The 18,613-nt window shown below is 41.4% G+C and overlaps 1 protein-coding gene across 36 annotated transcripts in view; it reads left to right on the plus strand.

The window, feature by feature from the left end:
* LPP (LIM domain containing preferred translocation partner in lipoma) overlaps positions 1-18,613 on the plus strand; it is a 655,397-nt gene that overhangs the window by 518,572 nt on the left and 118,212 nt on the right. For all 36 annotated transcript variants that reach the window (XM_048214797.2, XM_048214791.2, XM_048214810.2 and 33 more), the window contains one exon: positions 15,312-15,481. In XM_048214797.2, the coding sequence (XP_048070754.2) occupies positions 15,312-15,481 (170 nt within the window). The remainder of the gene's footprint in view (positions 1-15,311; positions 15,482-18,613) is intronic.

Below are 18,613 nucleotides of genomic sequence, written 5' to 3' on the forward strand. Positions count from 1 at the left end.
CCCCCACCCCCCTCCCCTCTGAAGCCCTCAGTTTGTTTCTCAGAGTCCATAGTCTCTCATGGTTCATTCCCCCTTCTGATTACCCCCCCTTTCTTTATCCCTTTCTTCTCCTACTGATCTTCCTAGTTCTTATGTTCCATAGATGAGAGAAACCATATGATAATTGTCTTTCTCTGCTTGACTTATTTCATTTAGCATTATCTCCTCCAGTGCCGTCCATGTTGCAGCAAATGTTGAGAAATCGTTCTTTTTGATAGCTGAGTAATATTCCATTGTATATATGGACCACATCTTCTTAATCCAGTCATCTGTTGAAGGGCATCTCGGCTCCTTCCACGATTTAGCTATTGTGGACAATGCTGCTATGAACATTGGGGTGCATATGGCCCTTCTCTTCACTACGTCTGTATCTTTGGGGTAAATACCCAGTAGTGCAATGGCTGGATCATAGGGTAGCTCAATTTTTAACTTTTTAAGGGACCTCCACACTGTTTTCCAGAGTGGCTGTACCAACTTGCATTCCCACCAACAATATAGGAGGGATCCCCTTTCTCCACATCCTCTCCAACAATTGTTGTTTCTTGCCTTGTCAATTTTTGCCATTCTAACTGGCGTAAGGTGGTATCTCAGTATGGTTTTGATTTGCATTTCCCTGATGGCTAATGATTTTGAACATTTTTTCACGTGTCTGTTAGCCATTTGTATGTCTTCATTGGAAAAGTGTCTATTCATATCTTCTGCCCATTTTATGATTTGTTTATTTGTTTCTTGTGTTCAATAAAGTTTATTTTTATTAAAATAATAAACAACAAAAAGCATATTTTACCATTTAAAAAAATATGGCCAAGGCATATTTGAGTGTTGGCTGTTGGCCTTTCATCTTGCATGAGTCCTAGTGCATAACGTCGTAATGAGTCCTCTAACAGTTTCCAGTTTGCGTTCCTTTAAAGGAGAGCAAGAACTTAGACTTGTGCAATAATGTGAGTGCCGACTTCTTTACGATGTTTAAGCTTTTTTTTTTAATTTAATATTTTAAGGTTGCTTATCTATACCTAATTGAACAATTTATCTTTTTTTTTTCTAAGTACCTTGTCTTTATGGGACTTTCCTGAAGCATTCTACTTCGATGTTATTTTTTAAAAATTAAAACATTTTCACTCTTTTTTGTTAATCTATATGATAGTTAATTGGATAGTATAATTACAGTAGCAAATTCAAATGGTATGACTAGACTTGGGATCAAATACTGCTGCCTCTGGTAGCAGGTTGGAGCAGGAGTCAGGCTGTGCTCACAGTGGTTTTGGTTGGTCGTTCACAAAGACATACAACTGAGGGGCCACTGAGGTGGAAATTGAGGATCCTGAGTTTGACACAAAGTTCCTGACACATGGTAAGTCTTCAATACCAGTTTAATTTGAGTGTTACCCTCTACATGAGGTATCAGGAGCCTTTAGGATTGGCAGTTAGGTGCTTAATAAGTATTAAATTGAACTGATTGTATGCAGTTTTACAGGGAATCACATGAGTTATTCCTTTGTTCACTTATTAATTTTTGGCTACCCTACTTTAAAAGTGCATTTGGAATGTGAGTTCCACAAGAGCGTAGCTGTCTTCCTGCTGTGTCTACCATGTCATCCCACAGTTTTTACTCAATGAAACATTTTCTGGAGGCATAACCTCAGAGCTTCTGCTGCCTTGTCAGGAGTCTTATGAACAGGAATGGGTCTAACACCAATTTCTAATAATACCTCTTTAAAACTTCATTAAGGGGGCTTCCTGGGTGGCTCAGTCCCTTAGGCATCTGACTCTTGATTTCAGCTGAGGTCATGACCTCAGGGTGGTGAGATCAAGCCCTATTGGGCTCTGAGCTCAGCGGGGAGTCTGCTTGAGACTCTCCCTCTCCCTCTGCACCCCCCGTCCCCCACTCATGGGCAGACACGCTCTGTCTCAAAAAAATCTTTTAAAAAAAATAATAAAACTTCATTAAGGAGATAAGTTTCTTAAGCAAATGTTCTTGTCAGAAAATTTATTCTGAGGAAGTGGATGGTATACAGATGAATGTGATAAGGGGCTCTAGTCAGTCACCAGCCCCCTCCACCCTTCTTTCTATTCTCAAGATTCAATGTAGTTGGATCCTCAGGACCCTTAGGGTTCTTTGGAGCACATTTTTAAAAGCTGATTCTGGTTCTCACTCTAATTGACAAAGGATCCTCTAATCTGAGGCCCAGGGTGACTCAGTGACCTCTCTAAGGTTACCTAGTTACCCATGGTCAAGCCCACCCCTACACACATGTCTCCACCAATACCGTGGTTTTTTTCAGCCACCCTTCTGTTCCAAGTTTGCTGTGCCCCATGGGTAACATCTTCAGTGGTTCAATTTTTTATTTCATAGCAATCTTTCCTTTTCTTTAAGATACACCATCGCTCCCATTTGTACCACCTGCAGCAAGCTAAATTACTCCTCAGTGTTTACACCTTTCAAGTATTTATAGACCGTCATCATGGCTCTCCTTAGTCATCCTCCAGCCTCGCTATGTGTACATATATGGCTCCTTTAATCCCCCTGTACCAGTCAGTCTCTCTTGTCCATCATTGTGTCCACCATTCTCCTCCCTAGTGTGTATAAGAGAACAGTCTGAGTATATTCCAGATGGGAAAAAATAACCCCAACATGTTGTAACAGGGGGGAGAAAAACACACTGAATAGATGAAAGGAACAGTCTACAGGTTAATTAGTAGTATGGCCACAAATATGTGCACAGTTTTGTTTCAGAAATAAAGCAAGCTGTATTTGTTGTAACTATCTCTTCTTTGAACTTAACAGAATGCTGATAATGCCAAGCTGTGTTTATAGTCCAAATTTTTGCTAAAGACCTTCAACTTTGCACTCCCCCTGTGTGGTATCTCTTGCCCAAGACAGAACTACAAATAAAAGCACTTAGCAGGAGCTGATGCAAGAACCCATTACTGCGCTTATCTGTTTTTAGGCAGTTTCTGTGGATTTATATAGTTTCTGGGAGCTCTCCCTATAAGCCTTAGTAAGGAAGAAATCTTGTGTTATCTCACTAGTTATTAGGCACTTGGGCATTAGTCATCCTATAAAAATTAAATGTGTTTACTGAATATGATAATCTAAAAATGGAAACTACGTTAGTGCAAGAGGATTCGCCCAGAAATACTCTGCTGACATAAATAGAACATGCCTATTGCCCTGTTTCTTGTTTCTTTTATTTAATAACTTTAATAATGTTTCAACGATTTTGGAGTCTTGAGTCTTGATCGCCACGAAGCAGGTTCTCCTTACTCTAATTTATCTGAGAATGAAAACTGGAAGCCTGGGAAGGTCCTTCGAGAAACACTTGATTGCATGTATACATCTTATCAGGAGACAGGGAGGATCTGCCCTTCCCAGGTACACGGCTTCTTAAGGAAATGATCCATTTTTTCAAAACCTGCTGTGATCCTGAAAGTGTTCCTTCATTCCCAACCAAATCCTTCCTGTAGAACTTTCTGAGCCTTTCTTCTGCTGTTCTCTCCTGATCTCACAGGGCTGTAAGCTCCCACAAGGGAGAAATGTGGTTTCTGGCCGTGTTCTTATTATAAAGTGTTGTGCCACACCTCAGAAATGATGATAGCCAGTGGAGTTTATTAGAACGAAATTTAAACTTTTCTACTTTTAAACCCAGTGATTCTGCTAATCTGGAGGTGGCAAAGAAGGGTGGCTATTTATTTCCTCTCTCACACAAAGCAAGATTGTGAAGGAACTTATTCTCTGAATGAAAGGGGAGAGGGGAAAAGTGGGAACCTTCTCATGTTTTATTCAGATGTTAACAAAGAAAATTGAGAAGTGTGTTTCCTTAAAATTGACACCATTTTTATCCCAAACATTCTGGTGATAGCAGACAACTGTTCAAGCTTCTTGAGAGTGAGGGGAATTTTTTTCAGAAGCATAGTCCCGGTGGGAAGTATTACCTAAAAGTAATACACTAATTGCTTTCAATCTTGCATATTTCCGCGTACTGTGTGCATACATACATGTATTAATAACTGTTCCCAAGACGTCACGCTAGCACTCAGAGAGCTCAGTGTTGCTATGCAAGTACCAGAGACGGAATCGATGCAGACCGCAGTTTAGCAACGAGAATTTTCCAGACACGCGAGGGCGGACATGGAGATGGCTGCAGGTCTAGGACTCCGTGCCTGGGTCTCCCTCTGAGCTCTGATGCAGCATCATGTGTCAAGTATTCGCGGCATCCATCTGCCCACTCCGCTGAGAAGATGAACGGCACTGCTGGCATTTCCAAGGAGCTTAGATCCTCAAAATCTATCCACTTACATTAGGACTGCATTCCATCTTGTGGATTTGCACAGGAATTCCTTAGAATATGAACTCTGGATGAAAGCCCAGACATAGAAGTACGTTGTGCTCTATTGTGCATGTGATTTACATCAACATTCATAACAAAAATTTATTTTATGGTGATCTATCTTAGACGAATTCCTTGCATTTTGTTGTTGTTTATAATTTAATACGTAAATGCCTCCCCTGAACACTTCAAGCCACCCCGGGCTGGGATCACCGTTGAGGTACGTAGCACTGGCTCAGGGGGATGAGGTAACTTGACCAAAGTCACAGGTTATATACATGGTGGAGTCAGGATTAGAGAACCCAGTTCTAATCACAGATCTACTACCTATCCCCCCTCGAGTGTTTTTATCCTTTAAAAATTAATAACAAAGCAGAAGCCTTTTGTCAAGTGAACGTTGTATGTAACTCCAATGTACAAAGACGAACCAGTTCAGACCAGGTATGGTCAAACAGGGAGCAGAGCCTGGCCTTTTTTGGCCCCAAGGTATGGCTGCAGACCCCACTAACACACATCTTGCTGCCATTTCTTTAATTTTCAGAACACCTAGGTGGAAAGCTCCAGAACATGTCAGGGTTCTGCTGCTTCAGATAGTCATGTAGTTGACCTTGTTCTGGAATCATGCAAGAATCATCCTTGTGGACTACCGTGTCCCACACAGTACTCCCTTTTACAATGAAGTTTTGCCAGATTGGTGGTGTGGGGGAGGGGGGGGGCAAGTTCCTCATGCTCAGGCAACAGCGCCTGCTAGTGGGCAGAAACTAATACTTGCGGTGACGCACCTGGTTGCTAGAAGCCACTCTGCTAAGAGCCTGCAGGCCTGCATCCAGCTCTCATCTATTCTGTCAAGGCATGGCCTCTCCCTGAGCCTTAGTGTTTGCATCTGTAAATGAGGATGGGCCAGATGTTTTCTAAATCTTCCACATGTTCTTTCGTTCTTAGATTTTTAAATCCTCTTAACAGTATATTAGGGGCATTTCAGCCCTGAGTGGAAAAACCAAAGCTGGGATGTAGTGTCAGATGAGAATGTCCCCCACCTCGGGGTTCAGCACCATGTGTGCAGGTAATGTGGTCCAGGTCAAAGACCGCTACACTTGGGGCCAGATGAACCAAGCCTAATTCCAGCTCTGCTCTCTACCTCTCAAGGCACACACAAGATGATTCCTAGGTTAACTCATTTGCTCGATGATTGCCTTATCTAACATTTAGTTATTGTGAGGTAATGTTCAAACAGCATGAAAGAGGTGAAGTTTTATGTGACCTGCAGGATTACTCTCGATCTTGATATATCAAAAATTTAAAAGTAATGTTAGTCATAACTTTCATTTTGCTCTTTGTGGTAACATCAATAGAGAAAGCACATTTAATATTATAAAGTACTATATAAATATAAAGAGTGCTTGATAACATCATAAGAAGTTGCTCATGGCTGTTGTTGGGCATTGAAATACTATAGCATTAGAAACACCCTCTCAAGTTACCTCAGGGTTAAGTTTGCTCTTAAATAACCACAATACATTTGGAGATTTCCCACCACAGAAACTAAGAGTAAGTGGGCAAATTTAAGTATTTTCAGCTTGGGATGGAGCTTGAGGGAAATATAAATTCCCATGAGAGATACCATAGAGCAGATTCCAGTCATAATCAAAAATAATCATTGCAATAGCAGTTGTAAGTGTACTAGTAAATATTGATTTTTTTTCTGTTAACTGATCAATCATGAAGTGAATTTCAAATATAGGAAATAGAATAAGAATTCAGAGGGGGAGTATAAAAATGTCCATTTGTAAAAATTAAGTGGAAGAGAAATCTAGGCTTTAGTCAGAATAGATGCTGATATTCCTGTGAGGGATGTTGTGAGGTTTATGCAAGCTTCCTGCCAGGCCAGATGTTTTTAGGAATTTTGGAGTTCTAAAGCAATAAGCCAGGTTAGAGGACAGGTGGAGGGGGCTCCAAAGCCAGACTGCCAGGTCTCTATTCCAGCTTCAGTATTTAAGTCCGCGGCCACGGGCCAGTGAATCACCGTCTCCAGACTGCCATTTCTGCAGCTATGATGGAGATGATGATTGGACCTACACCAGCAGGTTGGTGGAAGAATTACCTGAGATAATATATGTAAATACTTAAAACAGTGCTTGGCAAATACTAAGTGCTGAATAAATATTGGCTAGTAGCTTCACTCTGGGGTCCACAAGTTCCTGCAGGATTTGGGTTGAATTTTTAGCACTAGATTCTCTAAGTAACATTTTGGTGACTATAAATCTTGCATAACTGCCTCACAGATGCAACTGTCTCTATTCTCCCCATAGTGACTGTCCTCTTTACAGGTGGGTCCAGAATGCATATGTCCCTGCTTTTGGTTGCAGTGATCTCTCCCTTTGAAGTTGAGCTATACCTCCTATAAGCTGGAGGGAGAAAGAATCAGGGCCTGCATGAGCCCCTTCGTGGCTGCTGTAGAACTTCATGGCCAGGTAGTGAAGGCAGTCATCACTGTCCCCTTTTTACGGAAGTGGAGAAAAGGTTACCTCTGTGCATAGTACTTAGCACAGAATAGAAACTTCCTAAGTGTGTTTGTTGAGGGGCTGACAGAATGGCTGGACAGATGACTCAGCTGAGACCACCTGATCCTTGGGGGGGGGGGGGGGTCTGCTTATTGCTTATTTTGAAAACACCTGCCTCAGGCTCTGGAAATTTAGGAAATTTGTCCAGGTTCCCATAGCGAGCGAGTAACAAAGGCAAGACTCGCAGTTCTTTTTTTTTTTTTAAAGATTTTATTTATTTATTTGACAGAGATAGAGACAGCCAGCGAGAGAGGGAACACAAGCAGGGGGAGTGGGAGAGGAAGAAGCAGGCTCATAGCGGAAGAGCCTGATGTGGGGCTCGATCCCACAACGCCGGGATCACACCCTGAGCCGAAGGCAGATGCTTAACCGTTGTGCCACCCAGGCGCCCCAAGACTCACAGTTCTGCCTGATTTCCTCTACACCTTTATATATAACTTGTTAACAGGTGCCATGTATTACATTCAAAACTGCAAAGCAATGTTGCTTTTTGTTTTGCTTTTGTTGTTATCTGATTTTTGCTTTTATTGGAGCTGCTTTACCTGAGAATGGAAGTTGCCAGAAAGGGACTATCCTGACATCCACTGTGCATGTGTATGTTACTTAGTTTAGCGGAGGTTGGGACCAGGGTGCGTGGTGTCCAATTCGCTGCCTTTGTTAGCACAACTAAGTACAGCTTACGAGGAGGGAGCTCTGTAGGGCCAGGGCTTTGGGTCCTAACCATCATTGCTTTGTAAGAATTCTCTAGGACAAACTATAGTGTGGAGCACATAAACATGCCGTTCCTTTTAGAGCAATGGTTCTCAAAGCCACTGCACGCTAGCACTGTTATGTCAGGGCCCCATCCCAGACCACATAAATCAGAATCTCTGAAAGTGAAGCATGGGTAGCAGTATTTTTTAAAAAGCTTTCCTAGTAGGAAGCCAGAGTTTGAGTTTCAACACTTTAAAATCTTCTCTGAAGGACACCCCCCCCCCAACCTATACTGATCTCCCTACCTGTCACGGATTCTGATGTTTACTGAGAGCTCCTGAGATTTGGGGGTCAGAGAAGTGATGCTGTATTGGCTCTTCTTTCTCCGGGTGTGAAGGTCTCAGAGGCAGAAGGAGGTGGGGCTGAGATGGGAACCAGGTCAGACTTCTAAAGCCCATCTTCTTAATCAGCATGTGTTTTTCTGTGAGTACAGTTTATTATTCAATCATAACTCTGACGTCCTCGGCCTTGGTTAGGAGTGTGGGTTAGTCTGCCTCTGAAACCTTGGCCAAGTGACTTAACCTCAGACATCTTACCTATCAAATAAAAATAGATAAGCATTATAGCACTATGAAAGAATGTATGTGGAATGCTTAGGGCAGTGCTTGGCGTAGAGAAAAAACACAGTAATTTTCTTTTATATTTTTGTTATACTTCTTCACAGTGTAGTGTAATTAAGTCAGTGGAACATGATTGCTTTTGCAACCCCATGTGGGACTCCCCCTCCCAATCCACCCCCTTCCCTGAAGGTCCAGCCTCAGCAAATATATATCTATAAATGAATCACCTCATGGCTAGACTTCATAATGACTTCCTTTCATCGGTAGGATTCAGCCTTCACTCCATCTTATCAGGTTTGTGGCCCGGGCCTTTATCCACCCACTTCTGTACTGTTCTCTCTGACAGTTTGGGGTGTTTTGTTGTTGTTTGTTTTGTTTTGTTTTGTTTTGTTACTCTAACTCAATTTCTTATTTTAATTTCTGACTTTAAATTTCTGTGAAGGCTTCCTGTGTCTCCCACTGGTCATCCTACTGTAGCAGCCATCTCTCCTTTGCCTGCCGCGTCTGCACAACACGCGTGTGCGAGAGAGTGCAAGCACGTGTGTATAGGGAAGAGAGAGAGGAACTGCCATCTGCCGCCTCCTCCCTCCCACCCAAGTCCCCACTGAATCTGCAAGCATCCCAGCAAGGACCACCTCAGCAATAACATAATGAACTAGTGTAATGCCATTGTGTAGACACAAGCAGGGTGACGAAACTAGGTGTGTCCTACAGTCCAGCTTGTAAGATATGATAAGGATCCCATTGTTCACACAGCTAAATAGCACTAACCATAGGAGACTCAATATTGCCATGTTACTTAAAGGCAGAGTTCAAGAAAGTAGGAAAAAACAGACTTTGATGTACAATGTGATACATACTATCACCTTAAATGACCATCAGTTGACATTCTTGGAAGATTCTGCATTGTCTCAGGCCATACAGCAGTGCTATGTGATACATTCATTTACAAGACAAAAGAAGACTTCTATAGGAGGGCTTCTAGTTAATATAAGTGAACTTTTATGCAATGCTGGCAAAGTTTGAGAAAATTTAGCTGCTTCTGTTCTTGTATGTTATCAATGAGTAGAAAGCCATTGAAAACTCTTCAAACTAAGACTTAAAGACACAGCATTAGGGTGATAACTCATTGGTAAAAAGTAGAATTTTTTTTTTTTCCAGCCGGCTTATGATTAACAGTCTGTCCCTGAACTGTTTTGAATGCAGATGAAACAAACCTATTTGGACAATGCTCGTCAGCTATTATCCTGATGAGCAGTACAGAAATACTTGGACCCCTTGGAACAGTGGCTCAACTTGGCTGAACATGAGAATCTCCTGGAGAGCTTTTAAAATTCCAGTCCTAGAACATCCTACCTCAGACCAATGAAATCAAAATCTCTGGAGCTGGACCCCAGAAATCAGTGTTGTTTTGGGTTTTTGTTTTATTTTGTTTTGTTTTTTTGTTTTTTTTTTTTTTTTAAGTTCCCCAGATTATCCAATATATTAGCAAGGTTGAAAATCACTGTCCTAGGACTTAAGTAGTTTAAAAGACAGGGTGTCTATTATTACATGCATTAATACTACAGAATTCCATAAAGTAAAAGCTTTGTTGATTAGAAAATGCCATCATTCTAGAACCTTCAGTGAATGTCATATGTACCTGTCATAAAAAGAATGCAAACTTGTTCTATTATCTTTTTATACCTTCAGTGGAAGATAATTTCTGAATCAGCTTAATGGAGGCTCTGCTTTAGGAAGATAATTCCAGTGGCCATATGTAGGATAAATTGGAGCAATCTTTGTTTCTAGGAATACTTTACCCTGACTTCATTACCCTGATATAACCTTATTGATTCAATTTTTCAAACAGGACTCTGTTCAGAACATTTTGCAGAAGGTGCATAATGAGAAAGCTGATATATCATACAATCGGCATATAGGGTTTCAATTCATTGTGGTATTTAAAAATAGAATATTACTTTTGCTTGTGCCTTAAATTTCTGTTATAAGTCAGATAGCAAGGAAGACATGAAGACAAATGTGACCTGGCCTGATGTCTGCATACGCATACATTTTCTATTTTACTTTTGATGTTGAATAATGTGCAAGTTTGGGAGTATCACCAACTTTCAAAATGGCTCTGGACGTTTTTGATCCTACCTACAAACAAGCAGTGTTTGCTAAGAGGGCCTGTGGCCTATTATACTAATGGTGCAAGGATCAAACCCATAAACAAAATTTTTAATTAAAAATTTTATTTTCACATTATAAAGGAAATATATTCACATTACTGAAAGAGAAAATGGGAAGCAATAAATATGAAAACCCGTATCCTACTAATTTACCTCCTTTGCTCACCCTGTTATTTGCCTGTAATGTCACCCGCCACCCATGCCCATCCTAAAAATTACTTGTTCCAATTCTACATAACCTTCCAGACCTTAGCTCAGGACTAAGACTTCCAGAGAGTTTTTCCCTTTGTAAGAGGAAGTAAAGCAGATACTGGAGCAAACAGGAAGCCATCGCAATGGCCCATGAAAGATTATGGATCCTGATTTGGGTCGTAGGCATGTGGTGGAAAGACACCTTTGAGAGAGGCTTCACTCCAGAGGTTGGGACAGGGTCCATGGGGGAAGCGGTGAGAAGAACCCATAACTGGGTTTTTCCAGAGAAAATACAAAGCAGTGTACATGGCAAGCAATAATATATAAGCAAGCTTTAGAAATAAGTTCCTTTATCATTATTATTATTATTATTATTATTATTATTATTATTCAGGCATCTTAATTCAGTATCAAAATTCTCCTCAGACTATCTGATCCTCTGTCATTGGATTTTTTAAATTACTGTGCTAAGCTTTGCCAGCAAGCTCCTCATTCAAGCCCTGGGTCTGAACTTGAGCTTCCTACCGGCCCCTAATCAACTCTGTTTCCTTCATGCTCTGATGCCTTCAAGTCTGCTACCATTCCCCTGGTTTTTCTCATTTAAAAAAGTGCTGAGATACTTGTCCAAAAGATGGGCATGGAGATTGTGGTCTGCTTTTAATGATGTATAGTGTGAGCCCCTCTAGGGGCAAGGATGTACTATGCTTGAGTAGCTTTCTTTCCATTGTGAATGCTTCCCTAAAAGGCATAGTTTGTAAATTTGTTAATGTGAAAAGGGAACATTCGGGCACCTTTTCTGTCCTGCTGATGTGTAGGGCTATTTTTATTTTTTGTTCTTCGCTCTTTTTCTGTGCTTGTGATTTTAAAGGTGCCAGACTGACTGCCCTCGAGCCTGTGTCCCCGATTTCTCCCAAGAATAGGAAAAATACGGGAGGCAGCAGAGCTGGTCATGTCTGGGTCCAGCATATTAGCCTGACCCACTCTGGAAGAATGTTCTCTAAATTATAAAGGAGAAGATTGTTCCTTGTGAATACAGCCCATCTGCTTTCATAGCTGAGAAGACAAATCCTCGTTGTGCCAACACCAAGTTACTGCAGACGTTTGGGATCAAGTCAAGCCCAGCCACTCATTCCCTTTGGAAAAACCAGAATGTTTTTCTCTTTCCCATCTCCACCTGTCACAGTTCCATCCTTGAGTTGGGTTCCAGTGCCACTTTCTCCACAAAACCTTTCCTGAGCCCCTCTCACACGTGATTTCCCTCCCATACCTCCAGAGCACTTCTCCTATGGCATTTGGCACCTTTTTCCATGTGATGGTAGAAGGTATAGAGTCTTATAATGATTGTAAAAGGCACTGACATCATCTAATCCATGTCTGTATATCGCACAGAAGCAGAATATGGTACTGGCAGAGTAGAGACCTGGGGAACTTTTGTTGAACAGAATGAAAATTTCAAAACTTGTCTTTTCAGCCTGACCTGGAGGGGTCTGCCCTCATCTTCTCTCTAACCAGTGATTGAGATTTTCTCCCATATCCTCAGGGTTAGCTAGCAAACTCTCCATAAACTATGTAGACTCAAGCTCTTGGGTTCCAGAGACTATACTTCTGGCCAGCCATGGTCTGGATCAGAATCTCTACCCCCAACTGTCTTACAGACCACTGTACCAGTAGACTGTAACATTTAGCCAGAATTTTTTTCCCCCAAGGTGTGGTCCACACATCACTAGTAGTCCCTGGTGGACTGTCATGGAACCCAGTTTAATAGAAAGGGAAATTTCTATTTAATAGAAATTATTTAATAAATAAATAATTCTGTTGACCTGAATTTAACAGATTTGAAATGTAAAAAAATTTGAAATGTAAAATTAGGAATGCAGTATGCTCTTTTTTTTTAAAAGATTTATTTATTTATCTTAGAGAGAGAGCAGGGGGAGGGTCAGAGGAGAGAATCTTTAAGCAGACTCCCCGTTCAGCGCAGAGACCAATACACAGGGCTTGATCTCATGACTCATGAGATTGTGACCTGACCTGAAACCAAGAGTCAGATGCTTAACCGACTGAGCCGCCCAGGCGCCCCAGGAAGCCAATATGCTCTTTATAATCATCCCATTCTTTTTTTTTTTTATTTAAATTCAATTAGCCAAGGTATAGTACATCATTGGTTTTTGATATAATGTTCAGTAACACCCAGTGCTCATCACATCACGTGCCTCCTTAATGCCCATGACATTCTTAAAGACTGCACATGTATCACAGACCTCTGTTGTTTGGTGTTGTTTGACCAATGTTCACCAACAGCGCCATTCAGCTCAGAGTATCTTCATGTCATTAGTATGTTTTTTTCCACTGCTGCTAAACCTATATTTTTCATTATCACTATTGTATTGCATTATTTCTTAGTTCACCAAAATAGATCAGTGATTTCAATATGATTCAGTGAAGGCAGGAAAAATAGTAATAAAGATAATACCATAAATACCACTTCGGATTAATATTAAAAATGTAAATTTTGGTGAAAGAGGATTCCAATATAAATATTGGGAGTGAATCTGTAAATTCTAAGACAAATATGATAAGTCTGCACAAGCAGTTGTAAAAGAAAAGTTTGAATACTGAGTATGATGATGACTTTTTAAAAAATAAGACTTGATGAGTTGGTGATCCATTTACCTATAATCGCAGTGTGTTTCCTGTGATGAAATGACAGATAGTGGCGTGAAGCTTTGAGAAGTATAGCATCAAGTTCAAACAGAGCCCAGTGAACTTCTTAGTAAACAGTTAAGCTGTTGGGGTTTTTTTTTTCCTGAATAATCACAAAACAAGTGTCATATGCAATGACCTAATTTTGTTACTGAAGGCAATTAAAGTCCAAAATTTTAAAGGCAACTTTCTAAGATTATACATCTTACGATAAAAACAGGTACAAGTTAAGTCTTGGGTAGAGGTTTGTAAAACAAGCCACAAAGGTTATTACAAAAGTTTTTGTCATATGTCAAGAATATGATATCAGGACTTTATAATATAACTACAGTGGAGACAGCTCAGTTTCCCAGAGTTTAACTCTTTTTCCAGTATTTGATATTTCTTAGTCCTTAGAGGGAAAAATGATCTGTACTTTGGGTTATATTTTAAAAATACATTCAAGTCCTGCAACAGAGCATATAGAAATATTTTCCAGTGCCAGTGCAACCAGAGAAGATTAGAAATATATTTGCCTCTTTTCTCCCAAGTTGAAATATTTAGCCCTCCCGTTTGTAGGTGTGAAATGATTGTCAATCCAATGTGATGGAATGCTGAAAGCAGTCTTCAGTGAGAAATCTCCCCGTAATGTCAGCTCTGTGTTCAATCCTGATGCACAGAACTGAGCAGAGGCCAGACACCATAGTGGTTAAAACCGTGGACAGTGAAGCTAGACTACTTAGATTTGAATTTCATTAACCATTTTTGTGACTCAGTTTCCTCATCTGTAAAAGAGGGACAATAACAGACCTAAGACATAGGTGGCTATAAATATGAAATGAGTTAACATGTCTAAAAGCACCTTGAGACATGTTGCTGGCACAGGGGAAGCACTAGGTTTGCTACAGCTTATGTATTAAAGCCCCCAGATTCTTGTTGACATTCCCAGTGACCTGTAATTATTTGTTACGACTTTCTACTTATAGAAATAAAGAATAAGAAGGAAAACTGGATGTGGATCTGACCTCTGGCTCAAGATTCCCATGACGGAACCAGATAGGGATACAGATTGCAGCCAGCACGATGCCTCACACTGCCATAAATATTTGTCTTCAGTTATGTTTTATTGTTCCTATTTAAAACAATGAATTTTTGGAAACCTAAATCTGATGTCCACATGTGATCCAGATGCCCCATAAATCAGTTTTAGAATGCTGAAAGTTTACAGAACACTAGGCTGGATAGTGACAACCAGGGCCATCGGGACCCAAAACCCTAGAGTCTGTGGAACTGCTGCAGGTTTTAGGAATGTTCAAACTATGATCAGACTTGGAGGCAATACTAACTGAATTGTACTAACTTCAAGGGTGTCAGGTGTAAGAGATGAGACGTGTTTCATGAGGCCCTAGAAGACAGAACTGAAAGTACAGGGTAGCAGTTAGCTTGAGGAAGCAGTCTGGCTCCATACGAGAAAGAACTTTCTAGCCGTCAGAACTGTGGGGAAATAAAAGGGACTCCCTTTTGATCTGGCTGTCGCTGAGGGCTGGATGCAGAGATTTTACAACCTGGGCTTTTCTGAAAGGAGTTGAGGTTTGATTTTTTACCCAGTTCCTTCACAGTCTAACTGGACACTAGACTCTCCAAGCAGAAAGACTTTCCTGAACGTGCTCAGTGCTACCATGCTGAGTCATATTCCTCTTACACTTGGTGTGAGATTACAGGCACAGCACGGCCTCGACATCAGGAGACCTGAGTTCTACCCTGTCACCTTCTGTAGGTCCTTGAGCTGTGAAGGTCAGCTCCTCAAATGCCTCATGGAAGATCCCCATCATGGCGGCCGTACTCGGGCTAGGGGTGGCTATAGCCGTGATCTTGCTCCTGGTGGCGGTGGCGGTGGTGCTGTCAGTCCTTTTGCAGCTGCCGCCATTATGAATCGGCGTTCTCTTCCATGTTGGCTTCAGTCCTAGAAGGACTGAAAGTGTCCCTTGGTGTGTTCTTAGGAGTCACTCCCTTTTTTTCTTTCAGGCCGCTGTGCTCGCTGTGGGGAGAATGTCGTTGGGGAAGGGACAGGATGCACTGCCATGGATCAGGTCTTCCACGTGGACTGTTTTACCTGCATCATCTGCAACAACAAACTCAGGGGACAGCCCTTCTATGCGGTGGAGAAGAAAGCTTACTGTGAGCCCTGCTACATTGTAAGTTCACATTCTGCTCTGCTGCTCCTCCAGCTCCTGGGTGCTTTGCAAAGATGTCTTCTTTGGCAGAATGCCAGTCACTCCAGATAGAGTGTAGCCAGCAGATCATTATTTCTCCCCAGGTTTCAAAGTGCGTGTGTGTGTGTGTGTGTGTGTGTGTGTGTGTGTGTGTGTAGATTGGCATATCTTAATTTTTTCCAGTTGTCCCCTGTTCGTATGAGGTCAGAAAGGCATGTCAGGAGGATCTGCTGGTTATCAAGTAGTGGGCTGCTGGGAAGATCATCCCCTTGTGCCTTTCAAGCATGTACGTGCAAGCTCACACACACCCCCTTGAACAGCAGAAGGTTTCCCAAGTGGCATAGTCACACCTCTTGTTATTACGTCTCAGCCTGCATTTGATTTTGCCAGTATTTGTAAAGAAACCCTGCTAGGGCCTCTGGGCTCCTTAATGCTCTTTCAAATACCTGGGATCTTTGAATCACCCCTATCTACCCAAAAGGTTTCCTACCTACTGTACCCAGCAGGTTTTCAATGATGCAAACAGATAGACCCTTTATGATACACGGAAATGAATTTCCCTTAAAGGAAAATGAGTAGTAATGCTGACTGAGCTAATAATTGAGGTTTGTTTTTGTTTTTGTTTTTGTTTTTGTTTTAAAGAACACAACAATTATATTTAAATAACATAGCTGGGTGGCTAAAAAATACACTCTCTTCATTTCTTACCAGGCTATTTACATCTACACATTAAGCTATCTTCTGATAGAGCAATTTGATGAAAGAACATAAACTTTTATTAAACTTGAAATACATTTCTTTGCTGTCTTTCTGCATGATTTTAATCTGTTTAACACTTGTTAGTGGAAAAATTGGTGCAGTGGAAAAATCGGTGCATTTTTGCAAACCTGCAGAGGAGGCATGGTTTGGCCTCAGTGCCCAGGCATTGAAACATAAAGGAAGCTTTGGGTGCAAGGTCTCAGGAGTTATACATAGCTTTGCAGAACCCCAAGGTTCAAGTTCACTGCAGAAGTTTTGGCCTTGTCGGTGTCTTCCCATGGCCTGGTGGCTCTAAGTCACTGCAGGCCTGGAGTCTGTTGCACCGATCTGAAAGTTCTTCAAGATCAAGATCTTGCAGGATTTGATATTGTTTGGCATCTCTTAGGTTCAATTTTATTTCATTTTCCTTCCCAAAGCAACTTAACTTAAATACGTATCGCATCGTAATGGTGCCACACAATGCCGGAGCTGGAGACAAACTCCTCTTTTTAGAAGCGAGAACACAGAAACACAGAGAGGCGGAAAACGACCTCTTCCGTTCCATCATTGGTGTCATAGCCAGGGCTATATTCAGTCCTTCACACCCCTGGCCCCATAGCCTCTGCTGACAGCGCACATTTTTAGTTCGTCTAGAACATAAACACCAACGCCATAATGTCCTATTGATCTGGAAGGGAGCAGTTACATATGAGGGAAGGTCTACTGAACAAAAGCTTATCTCTTTAGGAAATAAGAATATTTCAAACATCATCCTTTGAAATCTTTACTGAAAATAGAAAAATTACAAAATCCCCTGCCTTTGTAAACAGACGGCATGGACAGTGGAGTAGGGCCAGCACGTGAAATCACTTACTGCAGTGAGCTCTGTGACAGTGATGTCCGCAGGGCCTCTGGAAGCACCTGTGGCCCTTTGTCCTTACACGAAGTGACCACACACTGCTGTGTTTTGTGTAGCTCTGTGTCTATTTTTCATCCTTTTTCGGACTGCATTGTTGATTCTTGCGGCTTTAATGGTGCTCTGGTGGCAGTCTCCTTCATTTTTTCTTGTATCCCTCAGGGCTAGGAATCATATGAGCAATATTGGGAAACAGTGTAACATGGAGTAAGGAACATGGTTTGAGTTTGATTTCATCACTTAAGGCTTTGTCTCCTTGAGAAAGCTCTTTCCAAGCCTCAGTCCCCCCATATATGTAATGGGGGTGATTGCAGGATTTTCCCCAAAGGCTTGTGAAGATGAAATGAGGCAATCCTGTAAAGCACACAGGAATGGTAATGGAATGCCTGTTATTCTGAGATGAATTTTGGTAAGATTTCTGGCATATTTCATATTTCTGAATATGAGGACCTTACATGTGCCGTGAGATTCCTTGGGCTTTAGGGAATTGTTTTAACCTCTCAGGCATACCCCTGTCCCATTTTTAAATGCTTTTCTTGCCCTTCTGAGTGTGTAATAAGATTGAAAGAAGTGTCGTCTCGCTAAATTATGAGTTTCCACAGTGTGTGGGCTCAGGTTTCGCTCTCCAGGCCAAGCATAGGAGCTCAGGGATTCTTGAGTTGGTCTCTCCTTCTGCTTTGGCTGCTCTATTGCTAGACTGTGCTTATGACAAGGAAGAGTATCTGGGAAATATTTAATCACATCCTTGGAAGAGCTGGGTGAATTCAAACAATGGAAATTCTTACCATCCTTTTTGACGTCTTTCCCACAGAAGAACCTTTAATCAAGATTTTTCTTTATGAGATCTATCCATGGTGACTCTAAAATGTAATTTCATTCTTATCAGAATTCAGTTAAGCTGTATTCAGAGACCCTTGTTCAATATTGATTTCAGAGTTCAGCACAGCCCTCAAGCTCTCAGCTGGATGTTTTAGCATTTTAATTTCTTTGGGACTTTTCATATGTCCAATAAGCTGCCACACCAGAAATGTAAAGAGTTTTCTTTTGGGGGGGATTGGGGAAGCTGGGAGGCTAAAATGAAACAAGTTGGTTTGAAGACAGAGTGTGTGGTAAGGAGGACCCTAGGGTGGGCTGTCTGTCTCTTGGAACCAGAGCCCTTTGATCAGAAGCACCTGTGATGCCATTCGGTCAAACTGCCTCTTGTTCCATGGGTGGAAACTGATGTCCGAGAGACATCCTGTATACACAAAGTGGAGAAAACCCAGGCCCCGGGCCTCAGTCAGTGGGCTTTTTTTTTTTTTAATAGAATCAGAATATTCACGATCGTGGTTTAGTTCATTATTTCTGTGTAAAGACCATCCATGTTCGATGCTCTGAATTCAGAAGGAGTCTCATCTAATATAAATTTAATTTCTTCTTGCCTAAATTAATTATTGATCAACTTAGATCATATTTAGATT

This window comes from Ursus arctos, unplaced genomic scaffold (assembly GCF_023065955.2).
Source record: "Ursus arctos isolate Adak ecotype North America unplaced genomic scaffold, UrsArc2.0 scaffold_4, whole genome shotgun sequence".
NCBI lineage: Eukaryota > Metazoa > Chordata > Mammalia > Carnivora > Ursidae > Ursus > Ursus arctos.